The 26,104-nt window shown below is 42.2% G+C and overlaps 1 protein-coding gene across 1 annotated transcript; it reads right to left on the reverse strand.

Moving 5' to 3' along the window:
* Positions 1-3,916: 3,916 nt before the first annotated feature.
* Positions 3,917-10,768, reverse strand: Fgg (fibrinogen gamma chain). Its single transcript, XM_027392943.2, has 9 exons — positions 10,694-10,768; positions 10,558-10,602; positions 10,230-10,413; positions 10,047-10,140; positions 8,436-8,566; positions 8,045-8,178; positions 6,695-6,879; positions 5,248-5,525; positions 3,917-4,125 (listed from the first exon to the last, which is right to left on the reverse strand). The coding sequence occupies exons 1-9, from the start codon at positions 10,766-10,768 to the stop codon at positions 3,917-3,919; spliced, it is 1,335 nt and encodes a 444-aa protein (XP_027248744.1).
* Positions 10,769-26,104: the final 15,336 nt, after the last annotated feature.

Raw genomic sequence — 26,104 nt, forward strand, 5'->3', positions numbered from 1 at the left:
TGGGGTGGGCTAATCCTTAACCCTGGTTCTGGACCTGGGTAGTTGCAGGGTTGGTCAGTCTGCCAGCTCTCCCCTGTCTTCACCACCAGGGTGAGTTTCCCAGCATTGCCTTGGCTATTTCACCCTTGCATCGATGAACAAGGGGCAGGGGTCGTCGGTTCTCCTCCACCTACTCCAGGGCCAGCTCTACGATGCGGCCAAGTCCCTTCTGAGTACCACAGCTAATGAGGGGGCAGGGCCAGCTCTCCTGCTCTTATGACCTCAGGGCCATCTCTCCCACCTGAGAGAGGACACCCCCTCATGCCTGCCACATGACAGATGAGTAATGGGGACATATGTCCCATTACTCATTGATGGGTAGATGGGTGGGGATATCTCTCTCTGACCAGGCCATGGCACACATCTTTAATCCCAGCATTTGGGAGGCAGAGGCAGGCAGATCTCTGAGTTTGAGGTAGGCTTGGTCTACATAGTGAGTTCCAGGAAAGCCAGAGCTACACAGAGAAATCTTGTCTCAAAACAAACAAGCAAACAAACAAACAAAAAAAAAACCAAACAAATGAAAAACAAACAGACCAAAAAGCTACATAAAACACAAGTCTCAATTTTTGCTAGATACAAAAGGCAAAACCATTTCAATAAATATAAACTTAAACTAAGCAAACATAATATAGACAAAAGTCTCTTCTACATGATAATCCTGTTTTTTTTTTTTTTTTTGTACTCGAAGCAGACTAGTTACAGATAAGTTGAGGCTCAGTCTCAGTACTACTGATTTATAGAAAAAAAATCATTTGTTGACTTAAAACAATATACACATGCAATCTACAATTACACATACAATACCCACATACAATCTATGATAAGCACAAAATCGAGTAGGCAAAGTAATACTTGTTAGACTTACTACACTGACTGAAAGGGGAAGATAGGAAGGAAAGAAAATCTGAATAAATAACAATTATTAAATCTAGATTCTGACCCAGAATAGGCCAAAAGAAATGGTGTGCTAAGAATACAAGTCTCTCAGCTTCTGCCTCCCACAGTGAGCACCTTCACAAAGAGGCACATGAAGTATAGTCCCTCATCACTCAGTATTCGTCATTTACTTTGACTGCATTTATGATCTTTAATATGTTCACCTCACTCTATTTTTTTTAACATTTGCTGCCCTCTCGAGTGTGTGTGTGTGTGTGTGTGTGTGTGTGTGTGTGTGTGTGTGTGTGTGCGCGCGTGCGCATGTACATGGTCATATGATCGTGGGTAGTGTGTATGGGCTGGGGTGTGTGTGTGGAGGTGAGAGGTGTGTGTGGTGTTGGTCTTTACCTCCTACATCATTTGAGACAGGGTCTTGTTCTCCAGGCTGGCTGGCCCGTGAAGGCCCTAAGCCTCGTCTTGCCTCTCCATATCCCTGATTACAGATAGGTATAGGTGAGTTTGGCTCCATGTTGGTTCTGAAGATGCAGACCACCACCTGGGAATGCATTTCATTTCCCACTGAGCCATCAGCTAGACCGAGCTTTACCAAACTAATAAGGAACTATTAGCTAGAAATTTCTCCTAGAGTTTAATGTGCCCCTGAGTTTTCCACATTGACCACCTGAATAAACCATAGTGTCTACTACAAAAATGCCTTTGTTAATTCATGCTGATGTGGGCCAGAGAGAAAGAATTTAAGGTCTTGTGAAGCTCTCAGATGTGGTGTACATTTCTCCACCCTCTTCCTCTTCATTTTTCCTTCTCCCTCTCCCTACTCTATTTTTACCCCTTGAGCTTGTTTGGGGGTGGGGTGGGGACAGCAGTCTTATAGCTCAGGCTGGTCTTGAACTCATGATCCTCCTGTGTTAGCCTCCCAAGTGCTAAGATTGTAGATATGGGTCACCACACCTGGCTAGTTATAGCCTTTCAATTCTGATGCATCTTTAACACACCCACACCCATGAAACCTGCTCATAAAGTACAGCTGCACAAAAAGGACTGGGAAAAGGTATATTTTATACCATGGTGTTTTGCCAATAAGTAATTAATTATTCCTGCCTGTGAACACAAGACATCTTCCTTACAGTTGTATGACTCAAAGCCATGGGAACAACTTTCTTGCGGGGTGTGTGTGTGTGTGTGTGTGCTGAGGATGGAACCTAGGATGTCACATATGCCGCCAAAAGCTCAACCACTGTCCTGGGTCTGTATTCCTTTTCCTTTTTGGAAGCTTCCTTCAGGAGCTAAGAGGTGGGACACTGGGACCTGGAAGTTAGCTTCCCCGTTTTGAAGCATCCCAGTGCTCAGAGAAATGAAGGAGGGAGGTGAGCAATAGTTACCAGTGATTCTGAGCTGCAGAGGGATGCTGCTTGTCTGTGCACTTGAAGTTTCATTGTTTATTTATCAAGACAAATGTTTAAACTTTTCCATTACCTGCAGAGACATACTCTAATTGAGTCTAGAAATATGTCTCATGCCTTATTTCTGAAACTGTAGCCCTCAGGACTCACCAGTATACTAATAACCAAATAAGTATAAATTTGAAGTTAATCATAATACATACATTTTCTGTAACTCATTGGCTTTTGAAATTAACCACAAAAGTTAACACTCATTCTAGTAAGTCAAGCAATGGTGTTATCTCTACAGAATTTTTTAAATGGGGAGTCACAAGAACCAGGAAATGAGCGAATTTGGAAGAAAATTGTGGAAAGCAAGACTCTCCAAAGCTAAAGCTGAGGACTTCACCACAAGCCAATCTTTTCTTGGTTCAATGAGTAAAGTAGTCAGTGTAGTAGCTTGGTACAAGTTTCCCAGACTCAGCTGATCCCTAAAAGGATGTGCCAGCTAACTCAAGCTCCCAGGATCTCAATTATCTCTAATTTAGAATGAGTGAATGGCCCTTCTCTTCACCTTCTTGTTCACCTGTGAGATGGACATTTTGTCACCTCAGCTTTTTGCTCTGGATGACAGTCCTATGTGAGGTATTGGCTACATGTGCTTGGAGCTGAGGTTCTTCTAGAAGAATCAATCCCCAATAGCTAACTCTAGCAGTGTGTTTGAGCTACCGAATTCTGAGAGACACACACCCCTTGGAGGGCAAGAGCTGTGGATTTTGTTTCCTTTCAATTCCCCTTGGCTCAGGCACTATGTGTAGCATAGCAAGTAAACTCAGCAACTAACAATAATTGAGGGAAAGTCATGCTTTGCAAGGCACCAAATATCTCTTCTTAGGAAAAAAATGTTTATTGAAATGCATGTAGATACATTATTGCCAACATAAAACTGCTAATGGAGTTTTCAACATGGATTCCGTTAACTTTTTAAAATGAAGTGAGGCTTTGAAAGTCCATTGTCCCATGAGAAAAATATTATATTTCTCTGCTTGGATAAAGTCCTTTAAAAAAGCAAACCAGCTTTGAAATGTTCTTTAAACATCTCCAACCTATGAATATATAATGAAACAAAAGATATATTAAAAAATATAATTGTTTTTGTTTAAAGGGAAAAATTAAATATGAATGATGTAGAGGTAAGACAGATGGGAAAATTATACATGCTAAGTTAGAAAAATTTCTCTTATTTTATTAGAATTCACTAAAATACTTAAGAAATAATAGAAACAGCAACAAAATAATTACAAGTGATCATAAAATAAAACAGTAGTTTTAGTTTTAATATTTAGGGGGAAGGTCCAACAAAATGTTGTCTCCTCAAATAAACTTTTAATAACTCTGATTCTAGTAACTTAGAAATATGGCCCAAGGTGGATTTTCATTTCCATTTAGGACTGTATCATTTTAAGAAAAAACTAAAATTAAATAGAATAACAGTATGTGGAAGAAAATTTGAGGAAATCATTAGAACTTTGTACAGGCTAATAGAAGTTAATAGTTAACTCTTTGTATATATGCTTTAAAACTTCTAGACAGATGACTTATGGGTATTCAATGTCAACTTCATGCTCCACGCTGACCTGTTTGGATCCACCCATGTTGTGTTGTTGTCCATCTCCAATGGAGAGTCTGTTGAAGGGAATTATCTTCATGGTAGTTTCCTTCATGGAATACCAGCGGGTTTTCCATGTGGCCCAAATAATGCCATTGTCATAGCCATTAGGAGTAGATGCCTTCGAGTAAGTGCCACCTGCAAAGGGTCAGAGGTGCATGTCTTTTATCCTTACATTTCCATACCTCAGAGTCCATTAGAATTATCACATTTACAGCATTTCCTCCTGCCTGAAAACATCCTCAGAGGTCTAAAAACCAACAAGACATTTTCCTGATCACATACATACTTTAAGTTTATTGATTATTGCCAGGGCTGGAACACCTCTCTCTGTCTGTCTCTCTGTCTATATCTCTCTTGGTCTCTCTGTGTTTGTCTCCATTTGTCTCTATCGCTGTCTTGCTGTCTCTCTGTCTCAGCTATTGGAGGCAATCCAATAGGCATTTAGGTTACTATGGTAGGAGCTACGAATTCCTGATTAAGTGGTCTGACTGTATGAGAGCATGATCTTCTGGCTAATAGAAGATGTTATTAAGTCCTTTAGACAGTATCTCTAGAAAGTTGTTCCATATCACCATGCAGTTTCTCAGCAGTAGACAGAGCTATATTCTAATTTCTTAAAAAACCCCTTAGTATTCCTGGTGTATCTCCATTTAAAGCTGCTGGGTTGTCAGTAAAATCAGTGTTCTAAACCCTTTCCACCATACAGAAACCATCACCTCCCCCACGTTAAAACAAGTGTCTACAATCTCCTAGCTACACTCTTCATTCTAGCTTTTATGTATCTTTGATCTCACCAGTACTTCTTTGCCTCTTATTTCATTTTTCCTGACATCTGTTCACTACCTACTGCTTGTATCTGACACAGGGTTCATGCACAGCTGAGCCAAGGTAATGTGTCCACAAGTACAGATATGGTAATTCTAGTCAATCTATGCCATGCACATGGCAGGTGTAAAGGATACGCAACTGTGTCAAATCCCAACTCAGACGATGAGAGTTTCTGCACAATAACAAAACCCTGGTATTTCCTAGGAATGGTGGGGGGACACTATAGAGGTGACCACTGTAGGCAAAAGCTTAATATTATTTAAGATAATGCCAGTTGGATAATTAATGTTATCCTACTCTGATTTCAAATAAAGAGCTATAAAATTTTTAAAAATTTGTGTGTATTATAATACTTCACCTCTCTGCTTCTGTTTATCACCTTCCATTAAACATCTATTATACACTACTCATAACTGAAGAAAAAAATACCTTGGTAATAAATTCCATTGAGGTGGCCAGCATGACATTTGTTCATCCACCAACCAGATCCATCCTGTTCAGCACAGTTGCCTTCAAACTTATCATTATCATTGTCCCAGGTACTGAACTGCATGCCATTGTGGGATGTAAAATGCTTGTCACTGGGATCATCACCAAAATCGTAGCCATCAAAGGCATCCCCAGCTTCTCCACCAAGGAAGTAGGCATAGGTCAGGCGATATTTGTCAGATTCAGGACCCAACCTGAACATGGCATAGTCTGCAGTGCTGTGAGGATGGAACGGAGATAGGACACCTTGAGTCACAAGGCTAAAACAGACAAATGGAGTGAAGTTTTCTGCAAATCTATGCAATGGCTGTGTGTACCAGTCCCGGGCTCATCCCCACCATCCAGGATGGATCTAAACGCCTTCAGTGAATCCTAGAAAAACTAAAACCCACATGCTTGACTTTTAGTTACAGAACCTTAAGATCCAAGGAAAACTTTTGGGCAAATCTAATCATTCCTACTTTTATTTAACTTTTATTATCACTACAAACACATTATCACGCATCACAATAATTATCTACAATGTGTGAACTCATGCTCCAGATTTGAAGGAGACGGGTTCCATTATCCATCAGTACCACCTGAAGTGTGAGGGCATGAAAGGTTCTCCTTTTACAAAGCAATGATGTACTGGCAAAAAAAGAGACTTTTTAGAATATCACAGAAACCATGAACTCTGTGTGATACGTGAAATGAGTGCCATAAGAGCCAGAGAGACCGCCTCTGGGAAAATTTGTGAAGGACACTGAACAGAGAGAATAAATAGAGATTTCCCAAAAATATCTGATCTCTTCCCCAATATCCCATACTTGGGAAACAGATGATGCTCACATAGAAAAAGGCCCGCTGACTCTGATAGTTTGGGGGGTTAAACTAAAATAAAAAAAAAATGAGTTTGGAACTGGAATGTATTTCATTTTTCATATATAATAAGAAGATTGTATAATTTTTCACTTAAATTAGGTGTTCAAAACCCAAAATCCAGATATCTCTCAGTCTAGTAAGGCTGGAGGTCACCACAAGAATCAGTTGATTTGGAAGTGATCCATTTAAGATGAATCATTAAATGAGTGGGAAATCTGAATGGTTGGATTTGATTGAGTGTAATTGCACACACAATCTCTGGTTTACATTTAATACCCCATATCAATCACTCTCAATGTTTCCAAGTATATAAGTTGTTCTAGAGCATTCTGATCCACACTGGGGAGACCTAGCTTAGCTTACTCTTCAGGCTGTCCTAGAACCAAATACCCTCCTAGGAAAGAGCCTGGATACAATTTCTGCATTTGTCAGGTTGTTTTGCCATTGTTCCATTGCCAGTTGCAAAGGGTCCATTAGCAGCAAAACGTCACAACAAAAAGTGGAAGCCCCTTCCACAGCATACCTGGTCCTGCCATTCCAATCTTTGAGCTCTATTCTCAGTGTGTATGGGATTGTGGTCTGTGTGCTTATCAAATGAATCTTCTCATTCCCCAACCAGAACTCTGTGGTGCCAGTAGGAGACAGGTGTCCAAATCCTTCTTTATACTGAATCCAGTTCTTCTTGAAATCCACACTGCCATCAAGCCTCTAGTGTACAACAGCATGGACAAGAGGAGAAAATGGATGATTGGTGCATACAGAGAAACAATATTCAAAACATGGAGGTTATGATTCTGCCAACTGTAGGGAGACACCCTAGCCCCCCCCCCCCCAATAGTCCTGGGACAGGTACCAGGTGGACCCGGGACTCGCCCATAAGGGCGTGGTGAAGGAAAGCCGGGGTGACGTAAGAGAGCTTCTTAAGGGGTTGCACGTGGGGACCCGGGACCCTTTTGTTCTGGCCGCGCTTGCTGGGTTCTATAACCTAGCTCTGGCCTGTGTTTTGCCTTGGTGTCTTCTTGAATAAAGAGACTTTAATCATTACAGCCAACAACCAGCTAAATGACCTCATGTGAGCTGCCTCCATTTCATCACCTACCAAATAGAACAATGATGTTCTGAGGACTACAAACATCACATCACATCACACACACACACACACACACACACACACACACACACACACACACCTGCTACATCCTTAATTCTACATTAATGATAGGGGTATTTTTCCTCTTTGTTTTTAGTTTTTTTTTGTTTTGTTTTTGCTGCAGGTTTTTTGAAGACCCTCAGAAGTCTTCAGAATTCATACTTGGTACTATAGTGCACTGCTCAAACACATTGCCAACAGACAGTCCTGCAGGGGACTCTGTAAGGATGGCAGGAAGTATACAAGTTTTTTTTTAAAGGAGCCAGTTTTGCAGTGGGTACTAGGTAGGAAGATGCCACAAAACAACAATGATGACAGCAACAACAACAAAATACCGCTTTGTTGTGAGCCACCCAGCTTCATCCTCTGAGAGGCTTTGGGTTACTGTTAATGGGCAGCCTTATCTCTTAATCTGAGGAAAGAGAACACTTTCATGCCTTGTCACTAAAGGACTTTGCTTATGTGACCATATAATATGAAAAAATATGCTTAATGTGACAGATGTGACAGCAGAGTCAGCATGGTATTGCAGCAAAGCAAGGTAGAGCCACGCTGCTGGATGCAAATCCTGCCCATTACTCATTACTGAGGGGCTATCATGCTTCAGCATCTCTTCTACAAGTTAAGGCAACAATAGTGTTCACCACAAAGAGGCTACAGTGAGAGTTATGTGGGCTGATGCTCACAGGATGCCTATATATGCAGTCAGAGGCTGTTCATTACCTTCTGCAACACAGTCCAGCCATTTCCAGATCCATCGATTTCACAGTACACTAAGAACTGCAGTTTAGATTTCAAAGGCCGAATGAAGTAAAGTCCACTTTCTTTGGCACCCTTGTTGGCAATGTCCTGGCAATCTGATGAAGAAGCAAATAAAACTGCTGCAGTGGCTTGAAACCCAGGTAGGGTGCTTACAGTTGTAGCCGCCTCCCTAGCCTTTCCCACTGCCATGCCTTCCAAATTATTGATGTGTACCCAAGAAAACCCAGGGCAGTTGGAATCCTTAGGTTTAAGGTCAGATGCTTTCCAGACTTGTAACACATTGACGCATAATTGCTTTTATTTTTGCTGTTTGCTTTGATGACCATGATCCCAGGGTAAATTTCTTCCATACCTTTCCCAGTTGTGTCATGGATTTTCACGGTGTCCTTGCAAGGCTCCTGGCACTGATCTTCAAGTTGGGCTACCTTCTGTTTCAGGTTTGTGATCTTCTGGCTATTTGAATTATAGATTTCCTGTAAATACCTAGGAAGAGAGCAATGCAGTAACAGGGGATAAGCATTCCTTTCAACAGAACACATTTTTTTATTCTTTTCTGTCAGAAATGCTGCTTTATTTTCTCCAGCACTCCTTTGCGATAAATGACTTCATTCTTGGGAAATTGGGAAATTTTTGAATTGTAAAATTAAATTTGAAGCTTTTGAGAAAAGAAAAATAAATCCAAATCCCTATCCATTTCAACAGGAGAGTAATTGGGAATTGGATGGGGCAGGCAGGTCTCAACTTTGAACACAAATAACAAAGTCCCTGTCAATAAACAAAGGTCACTGTAGGTGGCTTTTCTGAGTTTTTCCTTTTCTATAAGGGGGCTCAGGGAATAATGTGTGGGTGGTATGCCTGGTTAAGCCGTAGCTCACATGTGCCATTTAGGGCTTTCCATCTGTTCTATGACTTACATGGGGAAGGTCCCTGGGATACTTTACTATACACGAAGCAGTAGATTCTTTCCCTTTCTAGTTCCATATCTCTAGAAAACATCTGGGGAAAGTGAAAATTTTGCCTTGGTCATTCTTCACATGGATGTTTATAAATATTCAGACATGACAGATAACTATGAGCAACACATAAACCACGGTGTCTGTCTTTGAAGTAAAAAAGAGGGACAAACTGTTGTACCACTTTGCTCCTCTGTTCTAGAAGATTTCTCATCATGGTTTCCTTATAATTTAATGATGAGCAAAAGTAATGGAAGTTATAATGACAATTGTAGCAACAACAAGCACTACTTTCTGACAGCAGAAAGAGGACAAATATGTTTGGAGCCACCTCTCCTTAGCTACCATCTAACTCAGTTTCCAACAGTGTTGTGAGTTCAGTTTGGGGGAAAAATAGGGAACGGAGTTAAAGCTGCACCCAAGAGTGAGGACAGAGGGCAAGGTATAATGGCAGGTCCATGTACTATGGTCAAGTGGCTCCAAGACATTTACTTCCTACTCCATCTTTGACACGATTTACTACAGTAGCCAAGACTCTTCTTCTGTCTCTGTTTTCTGATTTCTTAATGTTGATTTGGTGACATGATTTTATAGAGGATTGTATTTTTCACACACCAATTCCTATGCATTCGGCTTCATTTTAAGGGCATGGGGGCCATTTAGGCAAACAGGGCCAGGATGGCATTTGACTATGTCTACAGCAACTTTTCTCCTTTGTGGTAATTATTATCATTTTTTAAAATTTATTTATTAGTTCAAGTTAGGGAACAAGCTTGTTTCACATGTAAGTCCCTTCTCCCTCTCTCTCCCCTCACCCTATTATCATTTTTTTTTTTAAATCACAACCTGGTACAACTCATTTTTTACTAAAAGCTCTTAGCTCTACTGGGTTAATACCAATTTGATATTTTAAATAAAAAATACATTCCAAGATCACTTTCTGTGAAATGTGGAATATTAAGTAAAATCTCAGTCTGCCTTGGAGAGTAAATTAAAACCCGGATGCTCACCGAATACTTGTCTCATGTGTCAATATCAGCGCTTCATATTTCATAATGTCTTCTGTCATCTTCTTAGACTTCTGAGTGGCACTGTCTATCATATCTGTAACATAGGGACAGAGACAGAGAAACAACTTAAGCAAACAGCCCAACTAAAAGCAGAAAAGGTAATTCCTCAGTGGGCATTCTCACTTGGCTTTGGGGGTTGGTTGGGGTTGTAGTAAACTTGTATTGCTTTGATCAGTTCATTGGCTTCTGTGGTTCTGTTTTCAGCGCGGGCTAAGATGTCTTCCAGAGCTTGGAGGTCATTGTGCACGTCGGTTTGGTAAGAGGACAGGAAGCCTTCGATACCACAGGTGGTTGGGCAGTAACTACCCTGTAAGTCAATAAGGAGGCAATTGAACAGCCCGAGAGGCGAAGTCTTAAATCCTATCCATAAATGTTAAACCATTCCCCAATAGATTAAGAAGTTCCCATCCTTCTCTAGTCCCAAGACACGGACGACATAGAAACTACTTACGAATCTCTCATCTAGGATGCAACAGTTATCTCTGGTAGCAATGTACTGTGGGAGGAAAACACAGACATTTTGCTAGTGGCTCTGATCCTTACCCATTTTTGATTTTAAAACAATATGGCTCCTGAAGGGTACTTACTGCCAGGCCCGTTGGAGAGAGCAGTAAAAGCGTGCAGCAGAGAATTAAACTCCGGGGCTGCAAGGACCAGCTCATGATGTCTGTGTGACCTGGTGTTCCCAGCCCCTCACAGCCAGCACTGTGACCTTTTGGGCTCTCCATGGTCATTTATGTGAGTTCCCAGCCTGGGCGGGACTAAGAGTGGCTGGAACTGGTCACGGGGCCTCTTTACCAGAAGCGTGGGCTCTTTCCGCTCATTCTGGCTCCCAGCTGTGCTCTGTCAGATTTCCAGGTTTTGCACACAGGTTTAAGCTCCTCCTTTTGGGCTCAGCCCAACCTGTAACCCTAGACACACAAGCATCTGCAAAAGCCAGTAAAGCATTGGCTCTGAGGAGGGATGGAGGCTGCGTGATGCAACTGTTTCCAGTACACCTCCACCAGAACAAACAGTGTTCTGACCTGCCCATAACAAACCCAGACTATTCCGAGGTCTGGCCTGCTGCAGCCACAGGCACTACTGAAAGATCTGTCTTAGCACATGGACGAGGTGACACTATCATTTTTAACCCGTGGCTATCACAGGAGGTGACTTTTCCTCCTTCCATGCCTCACTTCTGTATTCCCAAGAATGAATCGTGCTGGAAATGGGTTCCTGTCCAATCTGTGTTGTCCTTTTTTCTCAGGTCAATTCTCATTGGGTTTTGGCCTCAACTTGTCTGATGGCTGGAAGAGAAACTGGCTCCCATCTGCTGCAAAAGGGAAGGAAGGGGTCAGGGGTTCAGTGCTTTGTCCTGAAGCCCCAACTAGTTCTTAGAGAGAAAACTTGGCCTCAGAGAAACCCACTTCCAACATACCTCATTAGAAGCCTTGTTGAAGGAGAAGAGACAGAGAGAGACTCTGAGAAGGTTCATTGTCTTTGTGGGGAAAAGGCATTGTCACTTCTCTTTGATAATGACAAACAGCTGCAGCACTGTCACTAAGTGCGTGCAGTTGCTCTCCTCCTCCCATGACACCAAGCTTGCTGCAAACTGTGATGAGCTATGTGATTGGAAGAAATGCATCTAATTTGAAAGATGCACCAACATTTTGCTATTTGACTTGAAGCTTTTACAAAGTAGTGTCTGCTTTGACATTAAAAACAAAGAAATGCTTGTGCTCTGTAATTAGTCAGAAATCATTTTTAAAAAGTGAGCTCATCTAATCAAAAATGTGGCCATTTCTCTTCCTGACTGGATCTCCCTCCACTTCAGTCACTTCCTGTTGCAAGCCATTTGCCAGTCTTCTTACAGAGTAGCTCAGACTGTGCCATTCAGCTGCTTAAAGACCCTTAACAACCCGTCTCCCATCACAGTGCAAGTAAAACACACTCTTGTCCTCCTAGACTTGCCGCGTTTTCTTTTTTGCATCCCCGAGTCCCACCTGTATGAACCTCATCACATCCTCTCCTGTGAAACATGTACTCCCATTTCTGATTATGTTTTCCTGTTTTCTACTCTTTTGGGGGGCCTGGTTTGCCAATATTCATAGGAACTACTGAATTTATGACTGCCAAAAAAATGTCCCAAATAAGCCAGAAGTCCTGTGTCCTGGAAGTTGGCCCCTCTAACACAGCATCACTCCATAGCACTGGATCCAACTCTCTATGTTTGTAGGACTTATAGAGCCCTGCATTATATACCCTACCAACTTACCAGGGGAAGCTTAGTGTTTGGCAACAGCACCAACAGAGAGAGCCATAGCTAACGCTCAACTATTACTGAATGACTTCTGTTGCTTGGGCTGGAAGTGAGACTACCTTTAATGCCAATACTCCTGGAATTCTCAAAATTTCCAAGTTGCAAAAGTAAATGAGGCACCTCATCTACTGTTAAATGAAAGAGAAAAACATGACATTTGCAGTTTTGAAAAAAATGATGATTAAATACATAAGTAACACGGAGCCACACAGCTCATGTTATCAAGAGAATGCACTGGTACTTACCACTGTTGTCTCTGGGGTAAGGAGCAGAGAGCCATGATGGGTAAGATTAGGAGAAAAGCTTCATTTTCTTGGAATATTTATTCTGTGCCTTTACAGTTTTGAGCCCATGTATATATTATCCACTCCAAGTACACAATGGTTGGTCATTTGCAGTGATTTATTTGTTGTGCTAATAATAACTTCTTGGCTGTTGCTAAGAATATTGTTTTGGATACTGAGTATTCAACCTTCCTTATGGCTGATGGAATGTCCTCTCAACTTCTGATGCCTTTTCTGATTTGAATGGAAAAGGTCGATTAAAACATAGATTTTAATGAGTAAGAAGCCCAATTGGAAAGTGTATCACTTATAGTTGTTAAGGGTGTTGGAGTCCATGTGCCTGGGTTGGAATCCAATCTCCATGTCTTACTAATTATGTGTCCCTTAGTCTCCCTGTCTTTCATAAATTGTGTTAGTAGAAATTATACTTCCACTTACTTATAAAAATCTCATCAGAACTCAGTGAGTGATTTGTTGAGTACATTGATTGACAAAGCACATTAATTGTTTCCAAGGTTTACAATATACAGGGTGTTTTATGCAACTTGTATAAACAGGGATTTTTTTTTTATTTCCATAGAGTTGTTCTTTTTTTTTTTTTTTTTTTTGGTTTTTTGAGACAGGGTTTCTCTGTGCAGTTTTGGAGCCTATCCTGGCACTAGCTCTGTATACCAGGCTGGCCTCAAACTCACAGAGATGTGCCTAGCTCTGCCTCCCGAGTGGTGGGATTAAAGGCGTGTGCTACCAACACCTGGCTTCCATAGAGTTTTAATAAGAATTCTTATTGGTATGCTGCATTCATGAAAAATGAGCTTTGTTGCAGCTATCGAACGTTCTTTTCTATAAATTATCTGTTGTGACTAACTGCCATCTAGAAGGCTCCATAGACAACAGAGTTCTGGGCTACCTCCTAAATAAAATTTACCACTCACAAATTGAGTGATAAGAAGTGTACTGATGCCTCACAAGAAGGTGTGTGGCAGCCACCTCTAGATAGACAAAACATGTCTCTCTCATGGGTCTTTGCACAAAAGAGTGGAAAGTACTGACTTGAATTTCTCTTCACAGTCATTGGCACAGGTGGGTGTTAGACTCAACCTCATAAAATCTATTAGCTGTATCAATGAGTGTAACACAAATAAAACTGTTCAGCTGAAGATGTTAGTTAAAAACGTATCTTACCCAAAAATTAAAAAGATTTACCAATATTTATTCTATGTATATGAGTGTTGGTTCTCACAATTGTGTAGTATCATGTGTGTACCAGGTATTGGAAAAGGCCAGAGGAGATTCCCCTGGAACTAGTTTTGGACAGCTGTGAGCCACCATGTGGCTAGGACCAAAACCCAGATTCTCTGCAAAAGCAGCAAGTGCATTTAATCACCGGGTCATCCATCCAGTCCTTAAATCAAAGCACTTTTGTTCTTTTTTTCTTAGACAGGGTTTCTCTGTAGCTTTGGAATGTGTCCTGGAACTCACTCTGCAGACCAGCTAGCCTTGAACTCACAGAGATCTGCCTATCTCTGAGTCCCAAGTGCTGGGATCAAAGTTGTGCACCACCTCTGCCTGGATTTCTTCTTCTTTTATTTATTTTTTAACTAGATTAGATTAGAAGCAGAAATGTGTTACCAGAATTTTATAAAAAAAGATTGACATAGCTGGTTTCAAGCCCCAGATCTAGTGACCTACATTGGTCTTGCGTTGCTTGATAACACTTTGGTTAATTATATTTTAACTAACTGCTCCCCTCTGTGTTTGGAACACCCTTTTCTTGGATAAACGATAAATGATTAATGAATTCCCAGGGAAAAGAATATTTCTTAAATTGAGTTTCCTCTACTTTTAGATTTGTTTGTAGAGAAAACAGTAGATGTGTTGTGTATACCAAAATAATAACTTAATATGACTCAGAAAGCATAGGTTTGTTTTTGAGAGCAATAATGCTCCAGGTTCCTTATCACCCAGCTGTGTTCTAACTTGAGATTATATATGCTACTAAAGGTCTTCCCATATACTGAGGACTCCTTCTGAGTCCCCTGTCTACTCAGCATACCAAAAGTTTTCTGTTGAACATGACTTATAGGATCAGTTTACCAATGAAGATGACACCTTATCCTGGTGACCCGGCACAAGCTTAAAAGCATAAGAGCTACCAATTTGGGGTGTCTTTTTCATGATAGACACTACACTGCAGCTCAGTTGTTTCTCCTTGTGTGTCCTATCACTTAGAGCTTAGAATGAGCCTACAAGGTAGATTTGAACTTAAGCATGAGAGTTGTCATAAGAGGGTTGTTTCACATAGCCACCCACTGTGACAGAATAGGGATTTAACTCAGGAACACAAACCCATGCTACACACTGTCTGTGTTTTTCACCATGGTTCTTCACATGGTCACAAATCAGTTCTTTTTTCTTTCTTCTTCTTTCTTTCTTTCATTCATTCATTCTTTCTTTTTTTTAGTGGAAAAGGTATTCCTTCCCTTTTATTGAAAATAGATGTTTTTCCTCACACAATAATACCTTGATTATGGTTTTCCTTCCTTCTTCTCCTCCTATTCTCTCCCCATCTCATCCATTCACTCCCTTTCTGTCTCTTGTTAGAAAACCAACCAGATTCTAAAGGATAATAATAAAATAAAACAAAAATTAATGGGCTGGAGAGATGGATGAGTGGTTGAGAGCACTGGCTGCTCTTTCAGAGGACCTAGGTTCAATTCCCAGCACCCACACAGCAGCTCACATCTGTCTGTAACTCCAGTTCCAGGGCTTCTGACACCTTCACACAGATGTACATGCAGGCAAAACACCAATGAGCATAAAATAAACATGAATTACTTTTTAAAAATCAACACACTGGAACTGGACAAGACAAACAAACAGGAGGGAAAAAAAGCTCAAGACAAGGCACAAAAATCAGAGACCCATTCATTTGCACACTCAAGAATCCCATAAAAACACGAAACTGGAAGCCACGCGATACACACACAGAGAACCCGGAGTGTATATATACATACACGCCTCTGTCCATGTGCAAAAGCCAGAAGAGGACATGGGGTATCTTTCTTTACCATTCTCCACCTACTCCTTTGAGAAGAGTGTTGACCAGAATCTCAGGCTCATGTGTTCTAGGCTAGGCTGGAAGCTAGTCTGCCTCAGTGGTCTTCCTATCTTCACCCTGCTCAGAGCTGGTGTTACAGGTGTGTATTGGTGTGCTACATGGGTGCTGGGATTTGCACTCTGGAGTCCCTTATCATACAACAAGCGCTGTTAACCACTCAGTCTTCTCTCCAGACCCAAGCACTTCTTAATCTAAAATGAGACAAAGATGCAAGAATTATTTGCTGATTGAGTAGGGTTTTGTAGAGTTTATAGGTTTAAAAATATGTATGTGTACATGAACAAGATTGTGAGAATGTGACTTAATCTATCATTTTAAAACCTATATTTTTTCTGTCATTTATCTATCTATATATCTATCCTTCCTTCCTTCTACCTATCTTCTTTCTTTCTAAGTATCCCCTCCATATCTTCTTCTCTGGTTAAAACCTGCTACATGATTTTCAGAAGTCTTTCTCAAACTTAGGTTTACATTATTTTATGATTGTCTTGTGTTTATTACAACTTTATTTTTTTCTCTCAAAGTTCACTTTATTTCTCTCTCTTTCCCCCTTTTTTTATTAGAAAGAAAATTATTTTACATGTCAATCCCAGGTCCCTCTTACTCCCCTCCTCCCCTGCCTCCCACCCCCCAACTAACGCCCTACTTATCTCATACCGTTTCTGCTCCCTAGGGAGGATGAGGCCTTCCATAGAGGGTCTTGAAAGTCTGTCATATTCTTTGGGATAGGGCCTAGGCCAACCCCCTGTGTCTAGGCTCAAGGAATATCCCTCTATGTGGGATGGGCTCCTAAAGTCCATTCCTATTGTAGCAATAAGTACTGATCCACTACAAGAGGCCCTGTAGGTCTCCAAGGTCTCCTCACTGACACCTACATTCAGAGGGTCTGGATAAGTCCCATGCTGGTTTCCCAGCTATCAGTCTGGGGACCAAAGAGTTCTCCCTTGTTCAGGTCAGCTATTTCTGTGGGTTTCACCAGCCTGGTATGGACCCCTTTGCTCATCAGTCCTCCTTCTCTGCAACTGGATTTCAGTTTAGTTCAAGGTTTAGCTGTGGGTGTCTGCTTCTACTTCCACCAGCTGCTGGATGAAGGCTATTTAAAAACAACCTTATTACAACTTTATATGGAAGCTGTTCTCACTATCTGAGTTCAGTAGGTCTTGATGATTAGAATTGTCTCAGTACACTAGTGGAAGATGCATGCATTGGGTCTAAGGAAACTTGAACCACTCCTGACAAGAGAGCACCTCTCTTTTTAACAAGTGACCCACTTATAGATCATGGCTACATTCATAGCCTAAACCACCAGAATTGAATTTCCTCGTTAAGAAAGAAAATGGCCCATTGGCATATTGAAAACAAATCTGATACCATAATTTAAAAAAATCCAGGCAGAGCAACAAAGTTGTCAGAATATTTGCTTTGTGAATGAAAATAATCAAAAATAGTTCATGGAAAGTGAAAATGAGCAATGTGCTTTCAGTCTCAATATTTACATTAAAGGCAGAGCTCTCTCTCTCTCTCTCTCTCTCTCTCTCTCTCTCTCTCTCTCTCTCTGTGTGTGTGTGTGTGTGTTCTGGAATGATGGCTCAGAGGTTAGGAGCACTTATCACTCTTACAGAGGACCCAAGTTTGGTTTCTAGCATCTGTGTACCTGCTCACAACCATTGGACATCCAGTTCTAGGGGATGACCACCTTCTTCTAGTGTGACATTGTGCACATACAAACATGCTGGTAAACCACTCATACACATTTAATTAATTAATTAGTTAATTAATTAATTAAAAATAATGTTAGACTGAAGACAGAAAACCTATATGGGGCACAAGGAAAATTCCCCCCTTGCTTGGTGCAGGACAATAGATTCAGGTTAGACCACAAAACAAACAAATTGAGGAACAGAACCATCAAGTTCTACTCACAAGAATATGTGCTAGAAAGTAGTCTTCTAAGCCTGTAGAGAAAGAGGCAGGGAAAATGGGCGGCCCTCTACTTGGGGGAAAATCCTTATTATTTTGCCACAAATACTTCATTTTTTCAAGGTAGAGTATATATTGCCCAGGAGGATTAGAAAGTGAGAATAGAAAATAATACTGTATTCACAAAACAACTCAGCATGCCCACACTTGCTTTAACTTGCAATGAGAATGAATAAAACACACAGAAAATTGGATTCTTATGTTCTCACTGCTAGGGAGGTTTACCACACTCCTGTGACTGCACATTTGTCTTTCAAAGTGGTTTCTATGCATGGTGGCTAGCTTTGTGTTGACATCTTGAAGAACTTGGCTTCCTAGGATCACAAAAGGGGACACACTCCAGCCACCTTCCAAGTGGATTGCTGTGTCTTCTCCCTCTATCTTGTATGGGGGAGCTCTGACCTCCACTTCATAAACAGATCAGATTTGCAAAACCAGGTAGGTCAGAAGCACAAATATTTACTGAACGTTTTGCAAGAGAGATAGCAGTACAAGCCAATTTGGCCCCAAACCACTGCAGCTAGAGTTTACTGAGCATGGCCTGTCTGCAACATTCACTGACTAGGGTGAGCTCAATCCTGAGGAAGCAAATTCAGAACAGCATGTTTCACCCATTATAAACAGTGCCCAGGAAACTCTGTGACAAGATCCAGGAAACCCATTGCTTAATCAGGCACCCTCATGACTGGTCCAGACAGCACCTGAACTTTCCCACATGAGTGGGAATGTCTGGGAATGGCATGGACTGATGGTTAATTTAGCCATTAGCAAATCACTGATGTTTAACACCACACTGTATCTTCATGAGTGTGGAAAGACATCTCTGCTCTTATCTTCATGATGTTGTAGTCTGCCTCTAATTCTGACAAGAATTATATAAAATTACCCTTAAAACATGCCTTTAAAATGCCTCTGTGACATTCAGTTTGGTTACATTCATTCACCCCAAGTGGCCATTCATTTTCACATCTCCACTGAGCACCATTTTCCAGGCCCAGTTCAATACGAACAAGATGAAGACCCCGTTGTCAGGATTACATTTGAGGGGAAAGAATGAGGCAACAAAGGGCTGCTGAATGGCTCATCAGATGAAGGCACCTGCTGCCTGACCTGCTGAGTTCAATTCTTGGAAGCCACAAGGTGGAAGGAGAGAACCAATTTCCAAATAAATTGTCCTCTGACCTCCACATGAGTCTCACATATTTAATTTATGTGTGTATAATTTTTCAGAAAAAGTAGAAAGAGGCAATAAACAAATATCATATACCATCAACTCCTGAGAAATGCTGTGGACAAAAGTTAAGGTAACAAGAGACCCCAGAGGCAAACTGGTGAGGAAAGCCCACTGATGGGGCAGCCTTTGCTGGGTTTGTGTTGGTGTTAGTGGAGGAGCTGTGGCTGCTCACTGTTGCCACCTGCAGGTCATCCATATCTATTTCTAGCTCCTATTTTTCTATCTAGCTGTGTGGGGGAAGGGTGTCAGAAACTTGACAAGCCTAGTGACAGAGTAAGAATAAAACACTCAAAAGGGGTACCATGTGGAAATAATCCAGAAACACCAGTGAGTCCATCCATACGTCACTCTCATAGACCTTGAATGATGTGTTATTGTCTCCAGGAAACTTCAAGGGAAGTTGGCAGGGGAGGGGTAGGTGGCTAAGTGAGAGAGCCTGTGCTTAACATGTGTGAGGACTTTGACTCCATCTCCAGCACAGAAACAAACAAAGAAGACAAGCAGACGCTCCAAGAATGCTCCCCGTCTCTTGCCCCAGGAAATATAAACTGCTAGCCTTCAAGATAAGATCCTTTCAAAGCTCAATACACCAGACTAAGAAGACAGCTCAGTGCATAAAGGCTCCTGTCACCAAGCCTGATGACCTGAGTTCCATTTCCAGGACCTACGGTCTCTGATCTCCACACCCATGTGCATGTGTGTGTGTGCGAGCACACAAAGTACACTTCAAAATTAAAGCATGTGTGTGTTCAGTCTAACTTGTTCACCATATCTCTTAAACTGGATTGAAATACCACAATTGTTCTATAAACCAGCATTTCTCAACCTGTGGGGTAGAAAGGCTTTATCACAGGGGTTGCCTAAGACCATCAGAAAACACAGCTGTTTACATCACAATTCATAAGAGCAGTAAAATTACAGTTATGAAGTAGCAATGAAAGTAATTTTGTGGCTGGGGGTCACCATGCATAAGGAACTGCATTAAAGTGTTGCAGGGTTCAGAAGGTTGAGAGTCACTGAACCATTACTATTAGATATTACTAATGACATTAAAAAAGACATTAAGGGCAGTTTAGGGCACAGAGCATGAACATTATACAGTTTCTCAGATGAGTCAAAGAAAGGAAAGTCAATTTTCTGTATCAGCTTGGAAAGCAACTGTCCCTGGAGAATCTGTCCACAATTCCCCAGAGGGTGGGAGGTTCCCACTTGACTGGCATCCCGAAGTTGTCACCAGATGCAGGGAACACAACCTGACATAGCTAGCAGTGCAGCCTAGGGAGCCATGTCAGAACCTAGACATCTGGGCCTGACATAGAAAATTGTTTCTGGAAGAATGGGAGTGAACTGAATTCCGTGAGTCTGCAGATTAAGCACCAAGAAAACGGCACGTGAAGAACGGCAGGCAGTGAGCACTCAGCAGTGACTGTATGAGTGACTTGGAGCTTTGAAATGGCTTAATCTGCAACCAGGTTGAGACATTATGGGGAATGTGCTGTCATCTGTCATACTTATTTTCTTATGCACAGAATTCTATTCTTGAAAGATTAGTTTTGTCTTGTGGCATATTCTACAGGGTTGCAGCTAGAGGAGGGAACACACACAGTAGCGCTGAAAACATTGATCAAAGAAAGCCTTGCATGCAAGTAGGTCACAGGGAGGGTGGACCTGAGGCACGGTCTTTTGACAATAATGCTTGCAATGTTTCTGGGAAAGGTGGGTACAGGGAGGTCTGGTCAGTTATGATGAAACTCCTGTTGACAGCCAGAAAGACATGAAGAGCCAGGGTGGGGATGGGGGTGGGTGAATCTATTCTCAAGTCTCTTCTACTCCCTAGCTAGCTAGCTATCCTGCCTCAGAGCAGACAGAGACAACACTGAAACTTTTTAACTGAAAAGAACTTTATGTGCTTAACTTGTAGAAAGGCAAAACAGAACTGTAACATTTTAAAACAAGCTCCATACTGACTGGCGTCCATAGAGCCAGCCAATCTAGATCCAGAAGACCACCATATGAATAAACAAATAAGCAAGGAAAATATCCGAGAGCTGCTGCTACTGCTTCCCCTCTTATATTGTATAACAATATAAGAGAAGAAGGCTGTGTCTGCTTGCCCAGAATGAATGACCATCAATAGCATGAACATAATTAAGCCAAGTGTACCTTCTAGAAGCAGCAAGTGAAGAAATTTATAGCATGGTGCTTTGGAGTTCTGCCAAGTGCTAGCATCAACCTAAGAGGTTGGTTTGAACTGGTGGTTAGAGTTAGCCTGGAAAGTAAAGAAAGCCGCCATGACGTTCCAAGAAGTCAGTTCATCCATTCCCCTAATGACTTTGGGCCTCAGACTCCTCTCCTCCCCTCTTTTGCCCTGCTAGGGAGGAGGCCTGTACCACCAGGCAGCCTACTGGTACTCGTCTACCCTGCAGGAGAGACTGGAGTGGAGACGGTGATGATGGGCTGGATAATACCTTGACCAGGATAGTTTAGCTATGCATACCCCTTGTCTTCTCTTTAAATCTAAACATTGGACTCCCAAAGAACTCACTGAGCCTCTTTAGTTGTTCCTCTTCCCAACAAGGCCATATTGAATAAATCTTTCTTTGTTTTTCACTATTACCTGCATCTTTAATTGGTTCTGTTGAAGATGGCTGGCAAAGTTTAGCCTCTTAGGACTTCTAGGAACAGGTTCTGACCCTACTAACTCTAGTAACAAGGGGGCTTTGACAATGAGAACCCAGTGAGTCAGTGGGGCTCAGGGCTGCTTCTGAAATGACATTCGAACATAAAAGTGCCCAACAGCAGAGGTCAGATCTGAAATAGGAGCTAAAATAGGGACTTCGAGTGTAGCTCATTGCCAGAGGGTACGTGGATCATGTATTCCGTCTAGGCCACCGGGTCAGTCTCAGCATACAAAACACATAGCAAACAAAAGGAAAGGCCAACATAATAGAAAAAGAAACAATGGCTGGTTCCTGCCTCACACCCTGCTGATGTAAAGACTTTAGCTCTACCAGAGAATAATAATATTTCATAACACAGACCAAATTAGTCTTTTTCAGTACTTCATATTTCTAGTAATTTTTAATATTTCATATTCCATGGAGTCAGAGGTGGGGAGGCTGCTAAGGTTTTGTTAACTAATATGTTTTGTGAAGCGAATCTCCTAATCCAAATATCTGAGCTTCATGGAAGAATCTATCGAATAGAGTCGCAGATGGATTTTCCTAGCACATGTCAGTGCAGATGTTATCAGTGCAGTGCTTATTAGAGTTAGTGACCAGAATGCTTTCGAGGCCTGTGGCAGACAAGTCAGATCTAAAATTTGATGTCACACTGCCACCTTCTGGTGGAGTGATTTTGACCACTAGACAAAAAAAAAAAAAAACAAAAAAAAAAAAAAAAAAAAAAAAACCCAACCAACCAACCAACCAACCAAAAAAAAAAAAAAAACAAAAAAAACATCCCTCTACTTAAACTGCTTGGAGATTGCTAAAGATTAAATGGTCTCCTACTTACTCTTTTGTACGTGTTTGAGTTCTTGTACAAATGTCATATTTTGCTGTTTTCATCTGGGAAATGCTATGGAGGGGTATCGTGCTGTGTCCAAAATGGGTCACCAAATCAGAACTTTAAACTCAGGATTTTGACAAGCAGAGGTTTGGGGGACTTGGATGTCAGGATGGGTGGAGTCACAGATTCATTGAGCACTCCCAGGTCTGTATGCGTAGTGGTGGAAAGCCCAAGTGCACCCCCTTTACATTGGCTTCTGTGTTATTGATTTCCCCCCAACAATCTGGCACCATTACTCCAGAAGCCTTCAGATAGTGAAATCATACTTTTACATAACCATTCCAAATGAGCATATTTTAAACCATGTAAAACCCGCCTACTTCACATTCAGAGACAATTCGCCCAACATTTGATGACCAAGGATAAACTCTGCCACAATGAAGAGCTGACTCAGCTGTTGCCCTTTCATGTTTGTTCATACAGGCACCTGATAGGTTGCTAAGGGACATCATCTAAATGTTAACGAACGTCCCCTTCAATTTATCTCCTCCCAGAGTTCTTTGCCTTCCTCCCCTCCATGGTAGTGTTTGATGCCTAAGTGGCCAAAGGTCTGGAGGGTCCTATGATGTGAGGGATTCATTCCTGTTACCAGAGTTTGTTAGGATCAGAGTCTGGGCCCTGGTAACCAAACAGGCTAACCTGAGCCACCCAGTCTTCAATGGGACTATTGAGAAGGCAAAGAGTGCTGTAACTCAGAGAAAGGTGACTTGGTGACTGTAATAGGAAGAACAAATAAAGGGGTCCAGTGACACCCATGGGGTCCTATCATGAGGATTATGTTTAGAGAGAAAGCAAGAAGTATGCGTAACTAATTGATCGTGGTCAAGGAGGGTCTGGCCCACATCCTTGTTCCAGCTCCAATCTCTCCTGCAAGGTAGCCTGACAAGTTGTGAGAACCATGTGAGATCCCTTTCATTTTTTTTCCGAGACAGGGTTTCTTTGTAGCTTTGGAGGCTGTCCTGGAACTCACTCTGTAGACCAGGCTGGCCTCTAACTCACAGAGATCCACCTGCCTCTGCCTCCGGAGTGCTGGGATTAAAGATGTGAGTCACCAATGCCCAGCTGTGAGATCTCTTTCTAAGAGACAAGATTCTCTCTGTGGTGTGCACCAGGGTTGCAGCCTCTTCCTCCCCCACTGAATGCTATCCTTGGAGGAAATGTCAATTCCTGGAGATCCGTTTTGTTTTTGTTTTTGTTTTGTTTTCTTTTTCTTCAGCAATCTGATAGACAAAGAGAAAGGCAGAGTGTCTCTCTTTAAAACACTGCTTATCCTATCAGGGTGTGTAGTGATATAATTTATGATTTATTAAATCTTGCCTGAGGATTCATAAAGTAAAGTTACCCACAACCCATAGAAGCCAGGCACACACCTTTAATCCTAGGACTCAGGATTAAAAGATAGATGGATCTCTGTGAGTCCAAGGCCACCCAGGTCTACACAAGAGTGAATCAGTCTAAAAGAGAATTATAGCTCACACCTTTAATCCCAACATTAGGGAAGTATATAAAACAGGAGCAATGTCTCAGAGAGGCATTCATTCTCCAGCCACACTGAGGAGAGGCAGCAGTTAGAGACTTTGTGAAGAACTCCTGTGTGAATCAGCCCTTTCAGTCTGATGTAGAGGAAAGAAGCTAGTGGCAGACTGCTTTGCTTCTCTGATATTAGCTTGAAATTTGAACCCCAATATCAGTCTCTGGGTCATTTATTTTTCATGATACAAGGATGCTCACCCCTCCCTACTGTGCAATGCTGTAAAATATTGAGCCACAGAGATCACTGCTAACTGCCCCCCCTCTTAAATCAGGACTCCACTCCTCAAAAACCTCTAGAAACTTGTACCATCAGATGAGAGAGGCGTCACCTCAGCAAGGAGAAAGAAGAGGCTGTCGTAAACTAAAATAAAGTGGGAAGTTTGTGTGGCCATAGCCCTGATCATGCTTCCCTTCCACAGATCAGCACTGCTCTCCAAACAGGCATGTAGAGGATTTGGTTCCACCTGTGTCCCTTGTTGCCCCTTCCCAATGTGTCCTGAAGGCCACAACACGATGACTCTTAGGATGAGCTATACTTTACTGGTGAGTCATCCTATCTGTGGGCCAAATGGCCTAAGCCTTAGTATAGCTCTAAGTTTGGTCACTGGCCCCTTATGCCTTTGCAGGGCTAGAGGAGTGCTTTAAGGGCAGAACTTCTCAAAGGGACAATTAGAGCCAAGGAAGGACAATATGGGACTGACCTTGAAGCTCAATGTTTGGCCCTCTGGCCTATAATTGCAGTTACTTGGGAGACTGATGGAGGAGGACCATAAATTCAAGGACTGCCTGAGTTTAAAGGGAGCCCAAGGACTTAATGAGATCTGGTCTCAAAAGATACAAAAGAACAGGACTATAATGCCCTGGCGGCACATTGCCTAAAATGCATGGAGTGCAAGTCTCAGTATTGTAAAACTAAAACTGGGCATGCTTCATGCTGTCCCCAGGCAATTCCCTTCCCCACTTAAGAGCTCTGTGGTCGGGAATAACCGCTAGCCTGGTTTCTTTGTCTGCACAGTAAAGAGAATGGCACTCTTTAGGTTTGTTGCGATACAAACCAAATCATAGGTGAATTTAGCTAATGGAAGCAGTATAGCAAGCTGGCCGAGAGCATGGATGGGGGAAGGGGCGGCAGCGGTGGCGGTGGTGGTGGTGGGGAGCTGGCTGGCTCTCAGTGACAGCTTTGTCATGGCGGGGTTCCTTTTATCCTCCATACTCCTGTGGTATTAATAACTACAAGAAAACAGACATTAGTGGTTCTGGCTGACCTAGACAGAATTCCCTGGCTCCGTTGGGCGAAAATTTGGGCTCCATCATTTCTGCCTTGTTGGATTTTCCTGTTCAGAAGCTGAATTTGGGAATCTTTAAGTAGCTTTAAATTGCCTGGCATTAGCTCCAGAGACTGAGAAGATCCGCTGGTTGCCTAAGTTTCCTGGTGAGGGATGCCACTGAAAGCCTTGAGACTGGTGCCGGGGACCTCTGTCTGAGTCAGGTGAGTAGCGCAACTAGCCAGCAGGGGGCGCGCGGGATCGCGAGTCCAGCCCAACCCGGGTTTCTGCCTGGCCAGTGACAGCCAGCTGGATTCCTTAGGTGCTGTGTCTCTGAGACCTGGGGACACTCACTGACTGTATGGGGAAAGGCCAACTGTATCCGACGCCCACCCACATCAGCCACGGGGCCCTCTCCAAGGAAATTAAGTGCATTTGGGACACACAAGAATTCAAAAAATGACACCTGGGCTTTTACTCACCACACCTCTGGCTCTGTATGCACTTCTCACATTGTAAAGCAAGTGCGCAGGACGAGCTCCAAAGCTTCCTTCCTTCCCTCCCTTTCCCTGTCCGGTGACAGTGGGTCCCTCCTTCCTGCCCTCATCCTGCTCTGAGTTTTCATTCCTGCTTGTTGTCTGCCCCCTCTTCTGATGGAATCTGGTAACTAATCTGAAAAAAGCAGGCAGGGCCTTGTCTTTGAGGGCCCACA

The sequence above is a fragment of the Cricetulus griseus genome (assembly GCF_003668045.3).
Source record: "Cricetulus griseus strain 17A/GY chromosome 1 unlocalized genomic scaffold, alternate assembly CriGri-PICRH-1.0 chr1_0, whole genome shotgun sequence".
Classification (NCBI taxonomy): Eukaryota; Metazoa; Chordata; class Mammalia; order Rodentia; family Cricetidae; genus Cricetulus; species Cricetulus griseus.

Bases quoted from the DNA above. Each gene is read 5' to 3' on its own strand.
- Fgg (XM_027392943.2), bottom strand. From the start codon at position 10,768: ATGAGCTGGTCCTTGCAGCCCCGGAGTTTAATTCTCTGCTGCACGCTT. The intron at 8,567-10,046 runs GTGAGCATCCGG...CTCTCTTCCTAG, and splicing joins ACACATGAGACAAGTATTCG to GTATTTACAGGAAATCTATA. The intron at 5,526-6,694 runs GTATGCTGTGGA...CCATCCTCACAG, and splicing joins GATTGGAATGGCAGGACCAG to CACTGCAGACTATGCCATGT.